This window comes from Lemur catta, chromosome 9 (assembly GCF_020740605.2).
Source record: "Lemur catta isolate mLemCat1 chromosome 9, mLemCat1.pri, whole genome shotgun sequence".
In the NCBI taxonomy this organism is placed as follows: Eukaryota; Metazoa; Chordata; class Mammalia; order Primates; family Lemuridae; genus Lemur; species Lemur catta.
The window spans coordinates 2,350,047-2,374,619 of NC_059136.1; the positions used below are offsets into that span (position 1 = coordinate 2,350,047).

The following is a 24,573-nucleotide window of genomic DNA, read 5'->3' on the forward strand; positions in this document are numbered from 1 at the left end:
TGGGCAGCTGGCCTCGGAGAACTGCATCAAGGAAGCTGGCCAGGGACAGTGGCACAGAGGCAGCACCCCAACCAACCCCTGGTCACACACTGCCATGCAGACGGAAATGAATGGGGATTCACCGAGGCAGTGGGGCCTGGATGTGGGATTTGTACCTGCATAAGGCAAGGCAAAGAGATCCTCTGCTCCAGAGAGAGAAGGCAAATAACCCCAAGGCTAAAATAGGCATCTCTTCCTGGCAAGTGGCAGAGCCCAGTCTGCTGGCCAGGTGATGGATGCCAGAATGAAGATGAAAGGGGCGGCCTGGTCACATGCAGCGTCCAGGTGGTTATTTCCTAATAGAAAGGAGAAAATGGATACAGAGGGCTGACTCAACAGGGGTGACTCAACAGTTTGCTGGGAATTTCAGTCTGATAAACGCCAACAGCTGATTCTGGCTTCACGTGTCGTGCTGAAAATTTGTCTTCTCAGAAAACAAAGGACAAATGCCACTCGAAATGAATAATGCAGAAGAGATGGCAATTTGGGGGAGGAAATATGTGTTCCCACTATTTTGGGAGGAAATACGTGTTCCAATTATCTTAAGAGAAAGGACAAGCATAGACCTACATGGACCTAGACTCTAGGAAGGATCATTTCAAACACAGAGGGAAAGCAAAAAAACAAAAAACAACAGGTTCTAGGATAACAGACCCTAAAATACAATTCCTTCTGGGAGTAAGAAGAGAGTCTGAAAAAGTCAACCATGAATGATCTCGATGAGAGACAAAGGAAGAGAGACCCTTCCCCCAACTCCTACTTTCGGAAGACACAGTCAATAGACGGAAGAGGGGCTATCAGCTCAGGGTGATCGGCAGCGTCCCCAGGATGTTCAAAGCCAGAATGAGCTTCTTCCACCAAAATGAAACAGCTTAAGACAAGGCCAAGGGCCTTTTCCAGTACAGGTTGAGTATCCTTTATTTGAAATGCCTGGGACCAAGTGTTTGGATTTTTTCAGATTATGGAATATTTGAATCATACCAGTTGAGCATCACAAATCTGAAAATCCAAAATCTGAAAAAATTTTGATTTTGGAGAATTTCAGATTTGAGATGCTCAAACTGTACTTTCAAAATAAGGAGACATGCCTACAACTTGGAGAAACTAATGTAATGTTAATAGAGGACAGAAAGTAAACAGGGGTTCTCCATACCAGTGTCACCTCCATTCTCTTCAGTAAAGAGAATGGTGAACAGACTATGGCATGTAGAACAAGTGTAAGACAGAGAACACTGAAGTTCAAGATAGCTGGGAAGTCAATGCTTAAGTACCTAGCCTTCTTCAATGAGTTAATTTCTCCAGGATCAGAATTATATCTCATGATGCTCAATAAGTTTCTTCTTTTGAGAAATTAGTCTGGTACTACAGGTAAAAGGTTAATAATGACTTAACTTTTTGAGGATAAAAACACTGGATTTCATAAACTGCAGACTAGTAAACCATGTACTAATTTCCTAAAGAATTTTAAAGAAAAATTATAGTCATTTGTACATTTTTATACATATATAGGTAAATCTTTGGAGAAAACATGGACTTTCTAACACAAAATCATATTAACTTAAGCTTATGTTTTTTTCTAATATGACTGGTAAGCTGATAATCAGGGAAGGCTATAGACATAAAGGACCTTAACTTAATCAAAACATTTGATTCACTGCGTGCTGAGTTTTATTTTTCATCAGATAAGGACACACACACAAAAAAGGAAAAGAAATCAATGTGCTAAGATGGTGATGTTGTGGCTTCTTTTTCTTGCCATTAAAATTTTTTTCCTTTACTATTGTTGTAATGCTCATTATATCATATAACTTTAAAAAATTAAGACTCAGTTTACTCGTATGTACATATAGTTCATAAGACTCCATAATTTCTACAGTCTAGTCAATCACCAAAATTTGGATCCTGCTTTTTGAGGGACAGAGTGGAAAGATATAACTTATTTTTTAAAAAAGAAATGGGGCTGATCCTGGCTTCCTACATGAGTTATGATAAGATTCGACCGGTGAACTCCATGAAAAGAACGCTGTGCCTTGTGTCTAAGGCGTCAGTGTGCCTGTGTTCTGCACTGGCTGGGTGATACCTGAGGTGCTGTGTTCAACACGGTTGCTTTATTTAAGGGGATGCTAACTAAATAAACTATGTCCAAAGGACACCAACTGGAATGGTGAAAGAGTACAAAAATCTTACCACGAAAAACAGCTGAAGCATCTGGAGACTCTTCACCTAGATATAAAACTAGAAAACTAATGCTCTCCTCAACTACGTGTAGAAATGATACTACATGGAAGAAAGATGAATGGTGGTACAAATAATTGGAAACTAACAGGAGACAGACTTTTTGGTCAATATAGGAAAGACACCATCTAATCATGGCACTGGCTGTGAACTGCCCATCAACAGAAGTATTCAAAGAAGATAGGGTAAGAGAGACTAGAGAAGAGCTCGTAGGTCTTCTTGGAGGATTTGAAGGAATCAAAATTCCCTCATTTTAACTGTACCTCTGCCTTTCTTAAATTAAGAAAGTTCTTGATAAAAATGAGTAACATCTGGGAATGGTCCAGATTGGTGTTTCCAAACCAACCTATGGATTCCATGAGATGTTAATAGGCATGCTGCATTCAAGTAAGGTTGAGAAACACTACATAATATACGCCATATTTGAAGATTCAATCCATATCCCACACTGGCTTTAAGTGGTCTTGCAGTTAGCAGATCTATGTTTTGTTTAACCCAGCTGTGGACGGACACTCAGTTCGTCTCATAGAAACCTCACTGTGATGCAAGTGAGATTTCCCTCCCACTAAATTTCTTTTTGGGAAAAAGAAAACAAAGCTTAGATTTCTGCTTTCAGGAATTAATCAGTGAAAGAACCTTACTAAAAGGCATGTAATTAACCACATATTGACTCAAAGGGCCTCAGGGCTAGAGGCGACCTGGTAATTGGATCCACTTTCTCATCCAGTGCTCAATCCTCCTTTACGCTCTCTCTACTACTGAAACAGCTCCATGATCTCAAGAGAATAAGAGAACTACTGTGTGCCAGGCACTGTTCTAGGCACTGAATTTGTGTTCTCATTTTAATTTTCACAATTTATATGATTATCCTCATCTTTATAGGTGAAGAAAGTAAGTCTCAGTGAAGTAACATCATTCAAATGCGAAAAGAGCTACAAGTGCCAGGGCTCCAGGTCTCCTCAGATCATAAACACTGCTTCTCCCAAACAGAAAACAATCAGGAAGAGGATTTGATATGATCGTTAGCAGTGAATAACACCCCAAATAATTTTCTTCTTCAGAAAGAACCCAGAATTCACAAAAGCCCTTTTGTGTTATAAGTACAAGAATGTTGCCTTATTCTTTGATCATTTTCAGAACAACTCTGGTTACTCAGACTGATACACTTATTCATGTGAGAAAAAATGCTGAACAGGTTTGGATGGTAACATACATGGTCATTTTTAACCTCATTTACCAGAACTTCCATTATAGAAAAGATTCTATTTGCTGCAAAAGAAAAGATGTTTAGTAGTCATGTTTTTACCCTCTCAAGATTTTAATCCTTAAGGCCCCTAGCTTCCAAAAATCTTAGTTCCTTAGTAAATTAGATGATGATACAGCTTCTGCAAAATAAGAGTTTAAGTTTTTGGATCTAGGAGACTTCACCGCTATTCAGGGCATTCCTCACTGTCTTTACCTGTCATTCCTTACCGAGAACATCACCCGTAGCCATGATGTCACATGTGTACATAGCTGCCATCAGACGCTGAGGTTTCACCTGCAGTGCATAGCGACACGCTTCTTTCATGGTGGCGATGAGCTGTCCCGAGAAAGGTCCGTAGCAGTCAGTGAGTGGAGATTCCCCTTTCTGGGCTGTCCTCTTCTCAGAGGGCTCTGAGCAGTCATCCTGCTGCTCTTGGTTTTCATCTCTACCAGAACAGGTTTTAACTTCTCCCTGTCCCCCTTTCACCAGATCACTTTGTTCTTGATTCTGTTTATCACTTGTTTCTTGTTCCTCAGATTTACTTAGGTCCCATTTTTCCAGAACAAAACAGACACCCATGAGAGGCTCCTCACACATGGGGCCAGACAGGGTTGCTAGCTGGAAGCCACTCACAATGCTGTTGCCCAAATCTCGGTATCTACTGGCTTCTTTCGAAGCTTTGCCAGCTGGGCCTGGCCATACTGAGTTCTGAAAATCTTCACTTTTATTGACTAGTATGTTGGGCCCACATTTTCTTGGGCCAAATGACCAGATTTGGTCAACAGTGTTCCTCCATTTTCTCCCTGTTAGGTGTTGCTCTAGTTTGCCTTTGAATTCCAAAATTTTCTCTTGAGTCTTCTGATTAATCATCTGCGTATCTTTACCCTCATTCAAAGAGGATGTCAATTGTTCCATAGAACGAATCAAATCACTATTTTCTTCCAGGATCTGAGTGACTTCTTCTGGAAGGGGCATGGCTCGAACACTAAGCATGGCAAGTTTATTGGGAGTTGTTATGGTGATTAGCCCATCAGAGTCAACTTGGATTCCTTCAGGGATTTTGCTTTGATCTTCCTTTGTTTGGTGTATCACTGCAACTTTTTGTTGTTTGCCTATTTCTTCATTGACCATGTCAACTTTTGGGGGTTTGGTGATTGTTTCTCTGAATGGAATAATAGGTTCAGATACACTGATATGAATCTTTGCAAACCTACAGATAAATTCAAGAGAAACAACAAAAGTTTATAATCAAAATACCATCAAAGGTCCCATGTAGAAATACTATACAATGGAGATTCTGCAAAAACACAGAAACATAAGAATTATATTATGAAAGATCTATAATTTACATTATTATCACAATTCAAAAACTGCTTTCTTTCAGACTGAAGACTACCTCTAATGGGAACTACCTCCAGGGAGATCTTTGCATGTACTGGAATTTCACTGCTTTGTTCATTTTCAAGAAAAATAAACCACTAAATAAACTATGTATTTAGATAAGAATGTTTTACATGGAAAATAATAGGATTTGATATATGAATTCTTTAAAATAATATCTGCTAATCTAAGAGTGTGGAGAAGAAAACCCCAATGATTACAAGTCTAAATAGACACAGAATCACAGAACTTCAGGATAACTACTCAGATCCTCACAAAGTATTTGGCTTTGATAATGGGGCTCACAGCAAGGTTAGTTTGTGTACAGCAGCATTTTACAAAAGAACTTTCTGCAGTAATAAAAATGTTCTGTGTCTTCACTGTGATTACTGAACACTTGAAATGTGACATGTACAACAGAGAAAATGAATTTTTAATTTTACTTAAATAGCCATACATAACTACTGAGCATTTTAAATGTGGTTAGTATGACTGAAGAACTGAATTTTTATTTGATTTTAATTAATTTGAGTTTAAACAGCTGCATGTGGGTAGTGACTACTGTACTGGACACTATAGGTGTCCCAGTCTGTCACCAAATTCAGAAAGCCCCTTCTCGCACATGCTAGTCAGTTTAGTTTCCTACTGGCCTTTCTTCCAGATAAGTTACAAGCTCCCAGAGCTTCAGAATCCATGCTCTCAGTCATTATGCTTACTGGAAAACTGAACTGAACAGCATGCTAAAGGAATAACTCACCACCATACTAAGTAGTTTTTATCACAAGTTACATAAAAATTAATTTGTATTAGGAGATCTGTTTAAATAAAACATCACATTTAAAATATCAAATAATCTATGTAACCACCATTAAAAATGATACTTTAGCATTCAATAAGATTCAAGATCCATTTTTGATTTTTTAAAAAAGAAAAGCACTTATAAATCTTAGGAATAGGAAAATACTTTAAAAATTATCATTACTTAGAGAAAATATTCTCATATACTTAGAACATTGAAGAAAATCAACTGCAAACCTACTGAAACTGTGAGAATGTACCTATGATGCTGTCCTCTTATTCTTGTATTATAAAATCAAAAGAGCTATGAGCCACTTTAGTCCTTCAAATTTCTGAGCTCCCAAGAAATCTGCTATAGGAATCACTTCTGTGATTAATTAAAACCACACCATGCTGTGGAAGGAAGTATGTGTATGGCTGCCACACCTACAAAGCACCTCAGGACACCAAAAGTTTTTTATATTCTAGCAATGCAGAGCTTGTTGTATCAAAAAGCAGTACAGTGGCCGCAGACAGTACCGCAGCAATTTCCTGTGGCTTCCTGCCCTATCTGATTATTGCCACCCTGAGATCTAGATGCTGAAAACTCTGATGGTTTCTCTGGCCTGGGGACTACAGTCTCCTTCTGTCCCCTTCCTGTACATAACCCGTTCCTAAAAATGTGCGTGGAAGTTGAAAATGAAGATTATATAATACTAAAAGGCAGGCTCTGTCCTATGAGAATTTTTAAAATTCTATAAATATTTTATACAAGTTCTTAATGTTAAGTATAATTGTGAAATTTAAGTCATATAGAACAGTGCACAAAACAAAAATCTACTGATCTGTGCTCACTTATCTCAAAGTGAACACCGTGTAAACTACCACCCAAGTCGGGAAACAGAACGTTCCTGGTTCTCAGAAGGTCCCACTGTGCCTTATCCTAATCCCATGAAGGTAACCACTCTCCTAGCTTTTATCGTACTGCCGTTTTTGTTTTTATCACCTAAACATGTAACCCCTATATTCTACACCAGTTTGGACTGCTTTTTGAACTTTATATAAATAGAATCAAACAATTTTTTTTTTGCAAGTGGCTTCTTTTGCTCAATTATGTTGTACAATTCATCCATGTTTTACACAGCTGTAGTTTTGGTTCATTGAGATTATTCTACAGAATTCATTGTATGAATATACTATAATTTATTTATCCATTTTAATATTTCCAACTTTTGCTTATTAAAATTTTGTTGCTACGAGTATTTCTGATGCACATGTGCCCAGCTTTGTGTCATGTACACACAGAGCAGAATGGGAGTAGATATGCCAAGTCGTAGGAAGTGCCTATCATCTCCCTTAGTGGATAATACTAAAACATATTCCAAAGTAAGTGTCGGAAAGAAGGCACTTTCAAATATTTACTGCTAGTTATAATATAAATTGGAACAGCCTTTCTTGAGGAAAATATGGATCATAAGCCTTACACATACATATACATTTTGAGCCAGCAATAATGCTTCCAGAGGTTTATCATAACCAAATAATCAGAGCTGAGTATACAGATATCTAAGGATATTTGAATAGGCATAAAACAGAGTGGATTTATAAACCCAAATGTAATGGTGGTCGTTTCTGTATGTACTGATTGATTCTTTTATTCTTCTGTATTTTCATAATTGCTGCAATAAACATACATTATCTTTGGAACAAAGAGGAAAAACAGTATTTACAAAAAGTGATTCAGGATGCCAATTTCACGACACTTACATGTACCTTCATAGAGGAAGGTTTACACGATAGAGACCACAGCAATAAGAAGTCTGTCCTAATCAGCCTATGCCTACAAAACAAGATTTTGTTTTGTTGCCCTGATATGCTGTGTGTCTGTGTATATATACTTGAAGTAAAATACATAGACATGAAAATATTTTATGACTCAAGCTAAAAGTGCAAGATAATTCAAGTGTAGGCAGTGAATGCCAATTCTGAGTTATTAAAAATTAAACCTATGATCCAATAACAGTTCCTGAGTTGAAGGCATTTCATTTTTCTCCAAAAATGAGCCATAGTCTAAGTTAAATTGGTTTAGGAAACACTGAACATCCCATCAATTCTGGAGTTAGCATTTCTCAGTCTTTATCATTTGCACCCAACCTTTCTTTTAAGTCGTCCAGGCATCGTTGAAGGTGGACCTCCCCTGCTGTGACTAAAACGTGCTCGCCTGTTTCCTGAATTAAAATCTGGACACAAGGATCAGCTTGGTTTAACAGCTTCATTCCTTTTACGAGTTGAGGCATTTCACCTAGGTTAACAAAATGGAACGCTGGTTAAATACAATATACCCAGACTGACACAGTCTAGAGACAATGGCCATGGCCACTGAAGGGAAAATCACATTGAATCAGAGTCTTAAAATAACGATTTATTTTTCTTCCAGATAATGCAGTGATGTCAAGAAAACTACCTTCTAGTAACTGATTTGTGCAGAGAGTGAACACGAGACACTCAGAAGCCTATCAAGACTCCCAAAGCTAATGTACGTAACTTCTTTAAATACTCAGTACATATAAACTACCATTACTGTGAACTCGCCTAAATCTTTTTACAAATATACACATTATATACCTAGAAATGTAACAGAACACTTCTTCAAATAGCATTTATAAAATCAACAAATAAGCAAAAGAAGCTTTTAATATGATATTCAAGAAACTGCACCAGAGCCTCATATTAAAACTATTCGCAAAACTGCTTGAACAGCACTGTGGGTTTTAGAATACCCTGTTATGACACTTCATCCAGCGAGCTAAATCTGCGTTGCATTTTGTGTGTGCTTTTGGGACATGGCTGCTTTTCCCCTATAGTTCCTGGGAGCTGAGGGCAGGGCTGGGGACTGTGATCTGCATCTCGGGTTTAGCTGCTTTCCTCGACCTGTTCCACACACTCTGCAGCCCCGGCTCCCCCAGGGTAGGCCAGAGGAAGTCTCTCACTGCTGCGTGAAGAGACCTTGGCTTTAAAGGCATTTTTATGCAATCTTGCTTCAATTCTACATGAAAAGACTTAACATGCCAAACAAATAAAACCACAGAAACTTTCTGCAATGCAGTGATTTTTCAACATGTGTTACCAAAGTTGATTCATTGGGGGCAGGAAGAGAAGAGAACTTCTGTACCTATTTATTTCTGAAATAAAGATCTTTTAATGATGATACTTTACAGCACTAACAACGTGCCAGACAAGCACTTTCCATATATGAACTCATTAACTATTTGGCAGGTATAGTCATTTCATGGACGGGAAACAGGTGTAGAGAAGCTAAGACACTTGTGCTCAAGGTCACAGAGTAACTAAGTGGCAGTGCCTGGTTTGGCAGCTGGGCAGCCAGCCGGCCATGGACCCCACACTGCCTGGGTGGCTGTGAGCACCCTCGTGGGTCAGGTGGTCCTCGCCACACGTGGGAGACATGGTATCCTGAGGGAAGACAGGGAGTGGGATCTCACTGTATCCAGGGTTGACAGAGACACCTTCATTTGTTCTTTTTCAGCACAACTATAGTTTTCTTTTGCCTAATTAAGTGGATTTACAGATACTATCTAGTGTTAACTAAACTTTCACAGAATTTGAAACCTGGTGTAAAAGCATTCCTGCACAGAGGCCACTGATAACACTAGTAGCACAACACAAGGGAACAACAAAAAAAGAAATGGCAAAGCTTTTTGTCAGTTCTCCAACCAGTCAAATTACAAACTGAACACCATGGCTATCACCAGGATGAGATGAACAAACACTTAAAATATATGTGTGTATATACATACACTTAAATGTGTCTCTTCAAGGTAACAGTTAACAATAAAGAAAAATTTTTTTCAAAAGAAATTTGAAACATAGAGACAACATTTTGAAATCAGATGTTTGAAAATGCTATCACCACTAATTGCCACTTCATTGCCAAAAACAACACAAACATTTCATGTGTAACTGTATAAAACCTCTTAAAATTTGGAAGGTGATCTTCCTACTTTAAAAAATATTCTAAATATACAGTCAATAAAGATATAAAAATCAACACCTTCTAATTGGAATAAGAAAAACTGACATCAGGAAAAATAGATATTCACTATCTGCATTTCATCAAAACCTTTGTATAATTGGTAAATGGGATTCTAAAATGACACCGTGATTTAGTAAAGGCAGCCCAATGATTCATTTCTTCCATTTAGTCTACGTAACTTTGTGAGGTGCCTTTTCCAGTGATAACAGCCATTAAAATCAAGTGTTACAATAAATGGAACCTAGAAGCAGACTTTTGAACAGCCATATCACACAGCGTTCCAGGAAGATGTTTAGAAACAATGAAGCATTACTGTGGCAGCCAGCCTCCAGGATGAGCCCAACCATCCTTGCCTCCTGACAGCCACACTCCTGTGCTGTCCCCTCTCACAGTGAGTCAGGGCTGGCCTGTGTGACCAACAGAACACTGTGGAAGTGATGATGTGTGACTCCCAAGGCTAGATCACAAAAGGCACTATATAATAGCTTCTGCCTTAGTGTTTTGGACTGCCAGCTGAAGCCGATCACAGGCTATGCTGCAGGACACTCCAGCACCATGTAGAGGTGCCCTGGTAGAAAGGAACTCAGGTCCCCAGCCAGCACCAAATTGTGAGCCCATACAAGTGAAGCACCTTGGAAGTACAGTTAAACCTTCAGATGGCTACAGCCCAAGGTGACATATGACTACAATTGCATAAAAGACCCCAAGCTGAACCCTTCCAAAGTCCTGCCCAAAGAAACCATGAAAAGTGGTAATGTTTTTTACTAGAGAAGAGGCCTTGCTGTGTTGTCCAGGGTGGTCTCAAACTTCTGGGTTCAAGTGATTCTCCCACCTTGGCCTCCCAAGTAGCGGGGACAACAGGCACATGCCACCATGCCCAGCTCAAAAAAAAAAAAATTATTAGGCCAGGTGTGGTGGCCCATGCCTGTAATCCTAGCACTTTGGGAGACTGAGGCAGCGGATCACTTGAGGTTAAGAGTTCAAGACCAGCCTGAGCAAGAGTGAGACCCACCCCCCATCTCTAGAAAAAATAGAAAAATTAGCTGGGCATAGCTATGCACACCTGTAGTCCCAGCTTCTTGGGAGGCTATGGCAGGAGGATCACTTTAGCAAAGGGGTTTGAGGTTGCAGTGGGTTATGATGATGCCACTGCACTCTAGCCATGGCCACAGAGCAGGACTCGGTCCCTGCCCCTCCTCCAAAAAAAATTATTGTTCTTTCACTAAATTCTGGAGTAATGTGTTGCACAGTATTAGATAACTAATACAATTATAAACCACTATCATAAATAAAATGATATATATACCTGCATATACATACTGTATCTCCATCAACTATACATATAATTATTTTATTTGAATCTCAATTTTTAAAACATTCCTATTTTTGTGTTTCATCATGTAGATCTGTGGTCCCCAAACACTGGGCCATGAACCGTTACCAGTCTGTGGCTTGTGAGGAACCAGACCTCACAGCAGCAGCAGGCAAGTGAGCCAGCAAAGCTTCACCTGCATTTACAGCTGCTCCCCGTCACTCGCCACCCCCCCCCCCACCCCCCCGCAACCCTGGGTCCATGGAAACATTGTCTTCCATGAAACTGGTCCCAGGTGCCAAAAAGGTTGGGGACTGCTGAAAAATATCAGCATAAAAATTCATTTATCTATACAAACACAGATACAGAAAGTCTTTTCTTTTTTGACTGACATGGACAAAGGATGAAAGAAGTCTGGAAACCAGTGACTCTGATCTCAGATACATAGGATTTCTTGAATTCCTAAATGTGAGGATCCAGAATTGTCTCTGAGGCAGAGGTCTGAATCCTGACTCCACCACTTACTAAATGTAGGGCCTTGGGCAAGTTAATTAACTTCTCTAAGGAGAAGATGAGGATAAAAATAGCATCCTAATGCATAGGACTGTTGAGACGATCAAGGTAAAACCTTAATATAGCATGTGGCATACAGTAAGGATCAATTATAATGATGAAAATAATAGTGGCTTTGGAACATTTGTAGTTCTGTGTGTTGAGTTTTGAGGAGACCTGTGGGCATGGAGCAGAGGGTGGCCACCATGACATTTTGACTGCTGCTTGGGAGATCAAGAGAAAGGAAAGTGGAAGAACAAATGCTCAGGATTTGCTTCTTCCTGCAAGAAGAGTAAAAGGTTATCTTCTGGATTAGGCAACCAGTTGTCGTAATGAAAAAGGAGAGAGGGCCCGGAGACACACTGTGTACTCAAGAGTAACAGCAGGTGTACCCAGCGCCTCTCGGGGCAGCACTGCTGGGGAGTCTTGGTGTAAGAGGGTGAGATATCCCAACAGTCATCAGTCATGTAATTCATGGAGAAAGGCGCTATTACCCCAAAGCAAAAACAAGCATGAGATACCAGGGCAAACAGTAAACAGACAATAAATACCCTCTAAGGGCTCACAGGAACAAGGATAGCACTAGGGAGGCTTCCCCAGAAATCCTGAATGTAAAGTAAGATGTTGACACTGTAAAAAACACCAAGAAGGCAGAGCAAGGAGTATAAAGTTCAGACAGTGAAATATACAAATGGGGTCCCTGCACCCTTCAGTAATACAATTAAGAAATGCATAGTAAATCCAGAAAAAATAATATACTTAATTGAAAAACAAATTTAACACTCCTTTAAAATTTATAAAGAAAACAACATGCCCCTTCTAACCACTTTACTTTTTTACAAAGCTCAGAAAAATTTAATGTAAACACATATGAGTAAATGCACTTTGGCCTTCAGATGGATAATCCTAAATAATTCTATTTATTAGACTACTTTATTTACACAAAGTAAAGAAAATCAATCTGTGAGTCTGCTATGGGGCAGGAAATACGGCAGGGTACAAGGATCCTTCATCTCATGTAGCCAAAGCTGGACAGAAGCTGGTTCTGCCACCACTTTAGGGCTGGGCTTTTGCTTGGCTTGGATAACAGGGGGCACAGAGTAGCACACAGCCATTAAATAACCTTTTACAAATTATAAATTTCTATTAAAATATTATGGCTTCAGTTATCAATTATTCATATTTCCTATTTTTAAAATTTAGAGGCAAGTGCAACAGAGAAAAACTATTTAACAAATAAGATACAAAGAAATACTAGAAACATCTAAGAAAAAGCCACGGTGGCCAGAATCAAATGTCACAAGTTAAATAAAACTCAGCTTTCTTGTATTGTACGTGTTTCTTAGGGTTGGACGCAGGGGACAGTGGCCAGAGCCACCCGAGCAAGTAGAACAAAAGAACAGAACCATGAAGGGCCAAGATCTACAGAAGATCACAAAGAGGAAGCAGGCTTCACACAAAATGGATAAATCCATACAGCAAGCAAGGCACTGCATCAGTCCACAGTGACAGCCCAGAAAGAATCCTGTCTCTGAGGCCCAGGCAGATGGCTGTTTACTAGGACTGAGCCCAGAGGTTCCAGGCACAGTCTTCCAAGTGTGTGCTATAGGGGTCCCAGGATCCGTACTGGCTAAGGACATGTCTTAGAAATCGAGGGAGGGATGAGTTTTCAGAAGGCCCTGGCTCTGGGGAGAGGAAGGATATGTAGGTACAGGAGCAATGAGGTCATTACATCCCTCAACAGAAAACTACTGTTCTACACATTTGTTCTTTGGCTCCCTTAGAGCATGGTCTGGAGGTTCTTCCCTGATCACCACCAGGCACTGGAACAGCAGTGTCACAGAGATAAGGGATCAGCTACAGCAATGGGAAGCGAAATACAAGAGTTAAAAAGGACTGACGGGGCACAGTATAAACCAAAGACTGCAGATTCGGTTTTACACGGTCAGTCATATGTGGGTGCCCTGTAGCCAGCAGGAAAGGGGCAGGAAGTGGTTTCCAAACAGACAGGAAATGTTCAGTGTCCAGATAATCTAGCAAACCCAGAGGGAAGAGGCAGGAGGCAGACGATGGATTTTGAGTCAAGGAGATTGGGATGAGAGTTTAATTAAGAGGAAGCCACTTAAAACGTCAGCTTTGCTGAGATACAACCCTGGCACAGGGTTGTGGGGACGCAGAGATGACCCTGTCTCTGCCATCAGGGAGACGCAGTCTCCGTGCACAGCAAGGGTACCTAACCATGCCACGTTTCTAAGACAGGGATTGGATGCCCTTTGAAGAGTTGCTTCTATACCTCAACAAAAATTCACTGTATACTGCTGACACATATCACAAGGAATCAGGCATTAAATACATGCATGCATTTTAAAAATATAATGAACATCATATGCTTTTAAAACCGAGACCATCTTACTTACTCGGGTGTTTCGGTTCAACAGCAACTCTCACAATAGGAGTGGCTTCAAAGTTGAGAGGTATAAATGGTGGGCAGGATGGCAGGCTGCACAGTGTTGCAGATTTCAGCACAAACTCTTGCAGGCCTCCGATTCCTGTAGGGAGGAAAAGATACATAGGGTCAATAAAGGATGATAAATTCTGAATTTACAGTAGGAAAATAATAGCAATAAACCCAGTATATGTGTCATGGAGCCAAACATTTCCAAAATGTTGCTAGGAATGAGGTAGACCTACACTGAGTTTTTTGTACACCTAGATACTATTTGATTGCTGTCAAAAATACAGAAATTCTGCTTTTTGTTTTCCAGATGCACGAACCCTTTTACATCAGACTGGGCTAATGCATACCTACTTCAACCAGAGAAATTATCATTTATTTGCAGATACCTTTGTCTGAAAACACTGATTATTTCTAATTACAACACTTAGTTTTTTAAAAATATGTCAATTTGATGAAGATGAGTTTCTAACGAAATAATCTCTTTTGCCAAATCCACTTGTATATGGGTAAAGGAAATTTAGAAACTTAAAATGTGATGCTGCTATGCAGTATGTGACTCTAAGCCACCGTCCATACTACCCCAATTTTAGGAGAGAATCCTAGTCGCCCCCATCCCCTCAAGCACTCTTCAAGTTCCTGGATGATGGCTGCGTGAGATGCTAAAGGTTGCATATCTGTGTTTGAGCAGATGAGAACAGAGAAATGTCCCAGAAAGAGAGATAAAGGGGCAGACTGAAGCTCAAACCCAGAGTATGAACAGACATTTTAGAACAAATTAAGACGCACACAACGGCCATTTTTGTGCTTTTGGGTTCAGGTAAGGATTGAGAAGGACATGGAAGGGGAGGGTACCTGCTTTAGGGAAAGTTGACATAAGAGAAAGGGGCAGGGGTATTTAATCAGCATCTACTGCTGCATATGGGCTCAGAAACAGCTAAGGAAAGGAATGCCGCCTTCAGTTGACAAAAACCGACATAAAGGTCCAGGGCGATGGGACACCACACAATCACACCCCCAGCCTGGTGGAGGGAAACTGAAACGGAGGCTTCCAGCATACGACCTGGAGGGCGGGGGGCGGGTCAGAGGTTTCTTGTCTGACTACACAGTGTGGAAACTCCCCTCTAACACTCCGCCTGAATGCAGCCAGCATTTACCACCTCATCACGTTAATGGATAGCTCAAGTGCAAAAAAGTCTTCCTTGCTTTATGCTAAAACCTGTCTTCCCACCATTTCCACACCACTGTTCTTAGTTCAGTTTTCCAAAGGCTCACAGAAAATGTGCTTCTTCCACTTTCACCAACCCTTTGGATTTCAAAGGCATCTGTCAGATCCTTTTAACCCTGTTCTGCCTCACATTAAATGCCATTAGCTCCTTTAACTGTTGGGCTCCAGGCATGATTTCCAGACCTTTTGTGTGCATGGGACCCTCTTTAGACTAAAGACCAGGGTGTTAAATTCCCCGTGCCTCCAGCATACTTCTTTGGTCAAAAGTCTCAATTTCTCATGACCACACCTCTTGGCCCAGCAAACACAGAGGTCTGTACCCAGCTACAGCTTCTTGTTTATGTCTCTCACTGGTACCATGATGTGAAAGACCTGGGTCTGCCCAAGTTTCTACCAGGTCTACCAGAAATAACAACAGCGTCTGTGAGGCCGGGGGTTTATGAAAACCTCATAGCAAATATTCCCTTTCAAACCTCATCCACCCTGCTTGTGACCTCTGAGCAGCAAGCATTTCCTTCCGGCACACACAGCACCAGGTTCCAGTGAGAAGACAAATGCCTGTCTCTCCTCTGCGCGGCCAGGGTGCAGGCTGTGACGGTCAGTACACTCTGAACACTGTCTCTGGGAACTCACGGTTTACATTTTGATGTTGCAATCACCAAGTCTATTCTTGCTATTTAGATATGCCCGTATTTGTTAACATGATTATAATTTCCCCAGAAATGAAAAGAAAAAAGTCAATACCATAATATTCCTAGTCAAAATTAAGAATTTATGAAAAAGGCAATGCTCCAAAAATAGTAAAAACTTCATTACCTGTACGACATGTCAACATTTTTACTTATTTTTAAACATAATTTTAAAACCTAGGAACCATTAAGTTTATCTGCGTGAATCACAATTAATTGACTTAAAAATCACTTTGCGAATTTCTTAATATGCTATCAGATAATTATTAAGTGTACAACTTGATACTTATAGAAAACATACTTTGAAACAGACTTTTTGTTTTAAAGATAATGCCAGCAAGCACAATCTTGAAAGAGGAACAGCAACAGCCATAATCATGCCATTCCAATATTGCCACTGTTTTCACTTTACATATTTCCCTTTTTTCTTCTTTATTGGCACACATAATTTACACTATTATAATGTTCATATAGCTTTGTATCCTTTTTTCTAAATCATATGAGTTTCACTTAGTTGCTTTAGTCAAAATTATAACAACTAAGGAGAAATAATTTCTTCACACAAAGTACATTTGCTAAAGCATTTTCAACTGGAATTGGGGGAAGAGGGGCGTATTCCCTCCAAGGAATAACTCATGAATTTCTGGGATAGGAGGAGTGACAGTTTAGGGAGAAAAAAAATCCAAAATTAGTGTGACATTGATTTGTTTTTAGTCACTACATTTATTTTCAAATTTCAAGGATTAAAGAGGTTACAAGTTGTTTTAGATGTTTATTCCAAAAAATGCATATGATTTAAAAGAAACAAAAAGAGAGAAAACCGGCTGAGGAATATGGAACTAAAGCGATTTACTAGACACAAAGAATTCTAGCTTGTTTTTATATAAACACCAGTAACTTTTGGCTGACTGAAGATAAATGATCCAAGTCCTTTCTGATCCTGATTCTTCTCCATACAACAAGTCAAATTAGATAGAGTAGTAGGTGAGCTCTACCTCACAGATTGGGCTGACAGACAACAGCCAGGTAAAGGAGGAGTTCTCCAGCTGGGTACACAGGCCCTTGCTAGGCTGCATATACCATTCCCTTCAAATTCCTCTTGATCAATAATCAGTATTTTGTAAACACTGTCAGGCCAAAATTTTTTCCAAGGTGTCCCTAATGTTTCCCTTTAAAAAGAATTCCAGAAACAATATTAAGGAGAGCATCTGTTATGACATGAAACTGCAAATGCTGTGTGGGGCTTGAGAGATGAATTGGCCTTCTGTTGGAAACTTTTTTCCTGTTCTTAACAATTCCCTGTTGCACAAGTTGAATCAATCTAAGATGAGGTTACACTGGCAGGCAGGAAGATGGCAAAACCATTAGTGAATACTAACACTGCTTTCTGGGGACAAGCCTGTTAGCTGCCTAGACAGAGAACAACATTGCTACCTTCAGGAAAACTTGGATGTGTAAAGTGCTCTTTCCTTACAGGTATAAAAACATTATTGGAATTAAAAAAAAAAAACTTGTGGGAAATACGTTAATAGTCTAGTTAGAATATGGTCTCTTAATTGCCAAAGTTTTACTTCAAATCAACTTTAACATTACCCAAGAACCAGCGACCTGTTCGCCCTACCCTGTTAAGGCAGCAATTAATGAATTCCTTTAAACCTTTGCAGTAAATGCAAGTTCTATGTCATGGACATCCACACAGCCTTAGGCCTGTGAGAAAAATGAACACCACTTTGGAAGGTAGATGAGGATTTCTTTTTAAGTCCAGGTTCTCTGGGTGCTAGGAACCTAGAGGGCACCTGGTCTGTAAGAGCACCTTCTGCTCTAGACCCTCTGTCTTTGGATACCAAAGACACCACATCCTCCACCTCTAATTTTATGGCCTGGTTCTGTATCTTTCATTGAAACTCATATTCTGCTCTCTTTGACTCAACTACAAAGAGTATCAGGGAATCCTTATACTTTACAACTCTTGTTATAAAGCTAGATAGGCAGGTAGGTAGGTACATAAATATAAAATGGGCCTTTTCCAAGTCTGCTTAGCTAATATCTCCAAAGTGGACCAGTATTGCTCAGCTAAGGTTTTTAGAAGGTAGGTCAAGTCTGTTTAAGATGCTAAACAAGGCCATTGAATCAACTGCCCTTTAGGTTCTTGGTATTACGAAAGGCTCTAGGGAAAATTCTTGCAACAATAACATCACTATCATAAATTAGTTTTTCTTCTCGTAGGAACAGATGGAACTAATAGCAGTTCTTCAACAAGTTACTTCAACATCTTGGGCCCTTTACTCAGAAGAGACTATAATAAATAAGGAGAAAAAGGAACACCTCGAGAATCAAACTTTTTTTTTTCTGCGATGTATAGGCTTATTTTATTTGTCTACATTTGAGAATAGGTGAAAACTTGCTCTTCAGTGTCCTGAATGAGGGAGGAGAGCTATAACTGTGTCCCTGCAAGGTCACTGTAAGACACAGAACCAGGGCATAAAACTGGTCCCAAGAAATGATTCTAAGGGAGCCAGATAACAAAATGACCTAGTGCAGTTTGGCTCATATTAAGGGAAATACACAGATGGGGCGGGGGGCGTCTACAGCTGAAACAGTAGAAGAAATCCCACCGTCGGCTTGGAAGCAGAGTAGATACCTCAGTGCTGCCTGCTACTGTAACTCAAGGTAAATAAAGGTGTAGTTAAAAAAACAAAAAGCCTTCTGGTTGTCTCTTGGTGTGTTATACTAGGACAGAAAGGATCTACAGAGGCCAGCACAAGGGAAAGGAGGTAGCACATAATTAACTAAAATATTCAAAACTATGTTTTCTATTAGAACAGAAATAGATGTGAAGGACTGATAAGAATTAGTCATGTAATGGTGGGGAAGGGAATTCCAGGTCACAGACAAAGCCCTGGAGTGTTCTGGGAACCTACCTACAGTAGTCCGGAACACCCAGGGCACTGAGTTCACGCGAGGGGCTGGTGCCAAGAAGTTTAGACTTTATCCTGAAGGCAGTGGACATGGAGGGATGTAAAGAAATTAAAAATGAGACAGAGTTGTCAAGTCTTGGTGGTTTGTTGGGAGTTGGGAAAAAGGGACAAGAAAAAACAAGAATACAATCCAGATTTCTGGCTTGGATAACCGAACAGATCATTACTAGTTCAAATCACTTCTCTGCTCCTCTTTTGGGTTTATAACTTTCCTATCATTTATATTAGTTCTGCACGAAATAAACATTTTAACTCCATCACATTTTTTCTCCAGACTATAGCTTCCCTTTTTATTTTGCTTCTATATTTTCTCTATAGTACTTTTTTGAGCTTTTTCCATTTGGTGTCTACGCTTCAAAGCCCAGAAAGTTGTGCTTTCAAAGAACTGATAAACAGTTATTCAACTTCCTATTAGTCTTTCCATGATTTGAGTTTTAAGGGTAGGGGCACAAAGCAGGCACTTCATAAAGTTTCTTCAATGAATGAATGAACATGAGCACAATTCCTGTCCTCAGAGTTTAAAATCTCCTGAGGGACAAACGCAGATAAACAGGCAATTGTGATACAATGTAATGAATGTTATAATTGTTAAAGTACGCATTTTATTTATGTGAAGAGAGAAACTGAAAGAGTACAGGCTTCCTGGAGCAACTGACATACAGGAGCACAGAGACACCCATGCAGGGGTATGGGGAAGGAGGGCCCAAGTGCAGAAAATGGCACCAGAGGAGGTCCTAGCGAGAAACCAAGGTCATTAATGACAGCTGCAGTGTGAGGCATAACGCAGGAATGAAAAGACATTTTCATTCCATTCATTGCCACTTCTCTGGGAGCTTGCAACTGCCATCAATTTGTTTCCTTAGTCAACATGCATTCTTGTTATATTCGATTTGCAATCTAAGGGACAAGAATTTAATGAAGCTCTAACCTAATACAATAAACAGAAGTAGTGGTAATGGGAGTCACCATGGTCATAGGAGCAGTAATTTTATTAATAGATTCGTTATTCAAATTTAGAATTTCTTCTGGTGTACGATATGAATTGTCTATTTAATTTTTTATTTATACTATTAACTAGTTAACGATAAGGAAAGAGGTAATAACTTCTTTATGAGGTACAAATTTATATTCAGAATCAGATCCATTTATGAGCTTTGTATCCTGTCCCACTAAGTTTATACTTTGTGTAGTAACCCATGATTTTAAGTGATGCTCCTCTAAGCCATGCTTCATACCAATCAAATGATTTAAATAAATGGAAGAAACGTATGAAGTTAAGCAAGTAAGAAGCAGAAAATGCTTAGTATAGTTGAAAACAATGCTAGAAATGTGTTTTAAGACCAAAAAAAGGAAAAAGATATGGCTTTACACAACCAGGAAATCATAACCAGATTTCCTCTACCTTTAAACTCTAAATATTTCCAACTAAAAACAGAAAACAGAGTCACTTCTGGATGAAATGGCAACACAGCCACAGGTACACAAAAGACACTGATTGACATGATCAAAGAAATTGAAAACTAACGAAAACCTGAAGGAGTAGGTGAAACCAGAGAAGGGCACCTCAAACTGTGAGCTATTTCTGTTAGCTGGATCAGATTAAAGAAAAATATTAAGGGTCGGTTCGTAACTCCTTTCTTGAGAAAGCAGAACAACTTCAGGGGAAAAATGAACAGACAGTGCAGTAATGGTGGTCTGTCAGACAAGAGGTCAATGGAAAAGAATGAAGATCCCAGAAATGGACCAACGCACACGTGGGAACGTGAAAATGATGAAGGGACAACGGGCAGACAGGAGGCCTATTCTGTAAATAACACTGAAACAATTAGCTAACAAAATGGAAAAATAACACAACTGCATCTCTATCATATACCTCCTAGAAAAATATAATTTGATATGGATCAAAGACCTAAATGTGAAACATAAAAACTGAAAGTACCAATCATAAGATGATACCTAAGATTGAAGACTCATAAATCTCACTATATCATACAAAAAATTTTATAACAAAAGATACCATAAACAAAGATAAAAGCTACAGACTAGGAGAGGTTTTCAATGTCCAAAAGAGACAAACAGTTTTAAGTACAGGTAAAGAATGAGTACAAATCAATGAAAACACAGGCCACTCAGCGGGAACACAGGCAAAGAATATAAGCAGTTCCAAGAAAAGGAAGCCCTAAGTAGTCAAAAAATATACAAAAAAGAATCTTAATCTTATTGATAATAAGGTAATTAATGCAAATTAAAATAAGATACTATTTCACATCAATACAACTGAAGAACTTATGTGTTGGCAAGTATGTGCAGCAAATGTGGGTCTTGTGCACTGCAGATGAGAACAAACATTGTGACAACTATGGGAAAGAATAATTCTGCAACATCTCTGCAAAGTACGCCCAGACTCTGCCACTCACCAGTTTGATTTTAGTTGTCCATCCCAGAGCAGTGTCGAAAGCAGGCACAATAGTGTACCAACGGTACACCACAAACAGTGGTACAGCTCCTTTCTAGGTGTTTGAGTAATTGGCGGGGAGCATTTCTAGTCGAGGCCTACTACTGGCATTTGGTGGGCAGGGACTAGTCCCTTGTAACGTGTGGAAATGTTCCATATAAAGAATTACCTTTTTTGTACAGCTTTTGAATATTCTTCTGGACAAACTTATTAATAATAATCTGAACTTAAATCTAATTCCATTGTGATAACAAAGTATTTTTTGCAATATACACTAAATTTTAAGGAATGGAATTACTATGTACATCAGAGGAAGGATGAACTTATTCTGAAAATGAGCTGTTCATCATTTCACCAACAGCCACTTGCAGCATCTGAGTCATCAATACCCTACATCTGTATCAAACTACATCTGTGACTATCACAGAAACACAGTGACTGCAAGATCTGACTTAATTATGCCTTCTCATATAGTCAGACAGGAACATTTACATACTAAAATGCACTTTATTTTATTGTAAATCACTTCCTTTTTATTTATCGTTTACATTAAAGTACTATACTGATGTTTTTGAAATTATGTAGGCAGGCAGATTATTTTATCTCTGAATTTCTGGGTACTAACAGTGATATTAAAATATTTGTTATAAAAAGAAGGTTTGGGTTTGATCGAGTTTAGAATTACTGCCTTGGAGAAACTCATCCAGGTGCACAAGGAAAAATGTTCAAGAGTATTCACTATAACATTGTTTGTAATAGCAAAAAATTGAGGCCAGGCAGCATGGCTCACACCTGTAATCCTAGCACTCTGGGAGGCTGAGGTGGGATCATGTGAGCTTATGAGTTCAAGACCAGCCTGAGCCAGAACAAGACCTTGTCTCCAGTAAAAATAGAAAAATTAGCCAGGCATCATGGCGTGCGCCTGTAGTCCCAGCTACTTCTTGGGAGGCTGAGGCAGGAGAATTGCTTGAGCCCAGGAGTTTGAGGTTGCTGTGAGCTAGGCTGACGCCATGGTACTCTAGCCTGGGCGACAGAACGAGACTCTGTCTCAAAAAAAAAAAAAAGAAGAAAAATTTGAATGCACCCTTAAATATCCATCAAAAGAAAACTGGAAAAATAAATCACAATAAATTCATGCAATGAACTCAACATATAAAAATCTGGAAAATACAAAATAGTATAATAAAAGCTCATTATACAAGGTCATGGATAATAGGGTACTATTATGTACTATTATGCAAAGTTTAAAAATTAAAAAAAAATATATTACTTACAAACATATACTGAAATTGCAAATAAGTTTTAAATCATTGGAAGAGGAAATTACACAGCAACTTTTAAAAAGTGATAATTGTCAGGGAAGGTGGCGTTAGTAGTGATGGAATAAGGGAGGGCTATAAAGTGCTTAAGTTAGATAGGAAACACTTCACTGAGTATAAAAAGAATTGATACCATTATGGAAAAACATAAAATTAGTTAAATCTGGATGGTGGGTGTATGAATGTTCATTATATTATTCACTGTTTCATCCTTTATGCATATGTTTCATCCTTTAAAATGTGTGTACTTTAAAATTATGTTAAATGCATATATAAATATATGAGAAAATATTTATATATGCATAGAAAAAAAGAGCTAGAGGATATGTATATTTTTTTTTTTTTTTGGAGACAGAGTCTTGCTCCATCATCCTAGCTAGAGTGCAGTGGCATCATCATAGCTCACTGCAACCTCACACTCCTAGGTTCAAGGGATCCTCCTGCTTCAGCCTCCTGAGTAGCTGGGACTACTGGAACTACTGGGTAATTTTTCCATTTTTGTAGAGCTGGGGGTGATACGGAGGGGCTCTTGCTTTTGGCTCAGGCTGGTCTGAAACTCCTGACCTCAAGCAATCCTCCCATATTGGCCTCCCAGAGTGCTAGGATTACAGGCATGAGCCACTGCGCCGGGCATATGTTCCATGTTAATAGTGTCTATCTCTGGATAGCAGGATTAGATTCCTTTTTGTTTTCTTTTTTTTTTTTTTTTTTTTTTTTTTTAAGAGATTGGGTCTCACTCTGTCACTCAGGATGGAGTTCAGTGGCACAATCATAGCTCATTGCAGTCTCCGACTCCTAGGCTCAAGCAATCCTCCTGCCTCAGCCTCCCGAGTAGCTGGGACTACATGTGAGTGACACAACGCCCAACTATTTTCATTTTTTTTAAGAGATGGGGTCTTGATATGTTGCTCATGCTGGTCTTGAACTCCTGGGCTCAAGCAATCCTCCCACCTCAGCCTCCCAAATTGCTGGGATCAAAAGCGTGAGCCACTCAGACTGGCTCTATCATTTTCGTATTATTTTTTCTGTATTTAAACAATCGGTTTCAGTAAATACACTATTTTTATGATTAAAAAAAAAAACTTGAAAAATAGCCAGAGGTTAAAAAAAAAACCCCAGAAAACAGTCTTTTTGTTGCTTCTGTGCCTTGAATGCTCACATTGTTAGAATTACCAGAGAGCAATACACCCAGGCTTATACTGTAAATGGATCACATCTGCATTATCAGTTTAGACCCTAGAAACTGAAACTGGCCTCACCTCTGGACTACAGACTTGGATTTCATGGTGCCTGCTGTTCACAGAGGGACTCTCAGATTCCTACCTGACAGGGAGCTGGGAGTTTCTTGAGGTTAATCAAGGTCCTGAGAGTGAGGAGTCTGACAGCCTTCAGTCTAAGAAGGCTGTGTTGAACTGCAGTCCCACCAACAGACCCTCATCTCCAGATCTGCTCACAGGCCACCTGGCCTGCGTCACCTGATGCCACCCTGTGTCCTTTGCCATTTCTAATGATCACTTTTCCAATGGTTAATAGTTTCCACAAAGTCAATTCAGAAATTACAGAATTTAGAGGGTCCTGTAGAATTATTATAATCTAATTCATTGTGATTTGAGGGCAAGCTTAAAACAGTTGAAGAAATATTTCATGTATTTTCTGTGATTTTTTAGATTTATTTTACTAAGTATCTACTGACCACTTCCATTCACAGATCTGTGCTGAACACCATGAGGGAAACAGATGAAGACAGAGATCCCACATTTTATTTTCTCACATTTTTGATAATGTAAGTGTTCCTAAAGCATTTTTTAAACTCATTCACATTATTGATGATTATTTATTCCAATTCCTGAGCCTTGA

At 39.3% G+C, this 24,573-nt stretch overlaps 1 protein-coding gene across 3 annotated transcripts in view; it reads right to left on the bottom strand.

Annotated features, from left to right (window-relative positions):
- The window catches only part of EFL1 (elongation factor like GTPase 1), a 127,508-nt gene that overhangs the window by 18,061 nt on the left and 84,874 nt on the right, over positions 1-24,573 (bottom strand). For 2 of the 3 annotated variants that reach the window (XM_045561563.1, XM_045561564.1), the window contains exons 16-18: positions 14,010-14,141; positions 7,832-7,979; positions 3,748-4,730 (exon numbers count right to left, since the gene is read on the bottom strand). In XM_045561563.1, coding sequence (XP_045417519.1) covers positions 3,748-4,730; positions 7,832-7,979; positions 14,010-14,141 — 1,263 coding nt within the window. Of the gene's footprint in view, positions 1-3,733; positions 4,731-7,831; positions 7,980-14,009; positions 14,142-24,573 lie in introns of all 3 variants that reach the window. The other variant, XM_045561565.1, reaches the window with a different exon arrangement.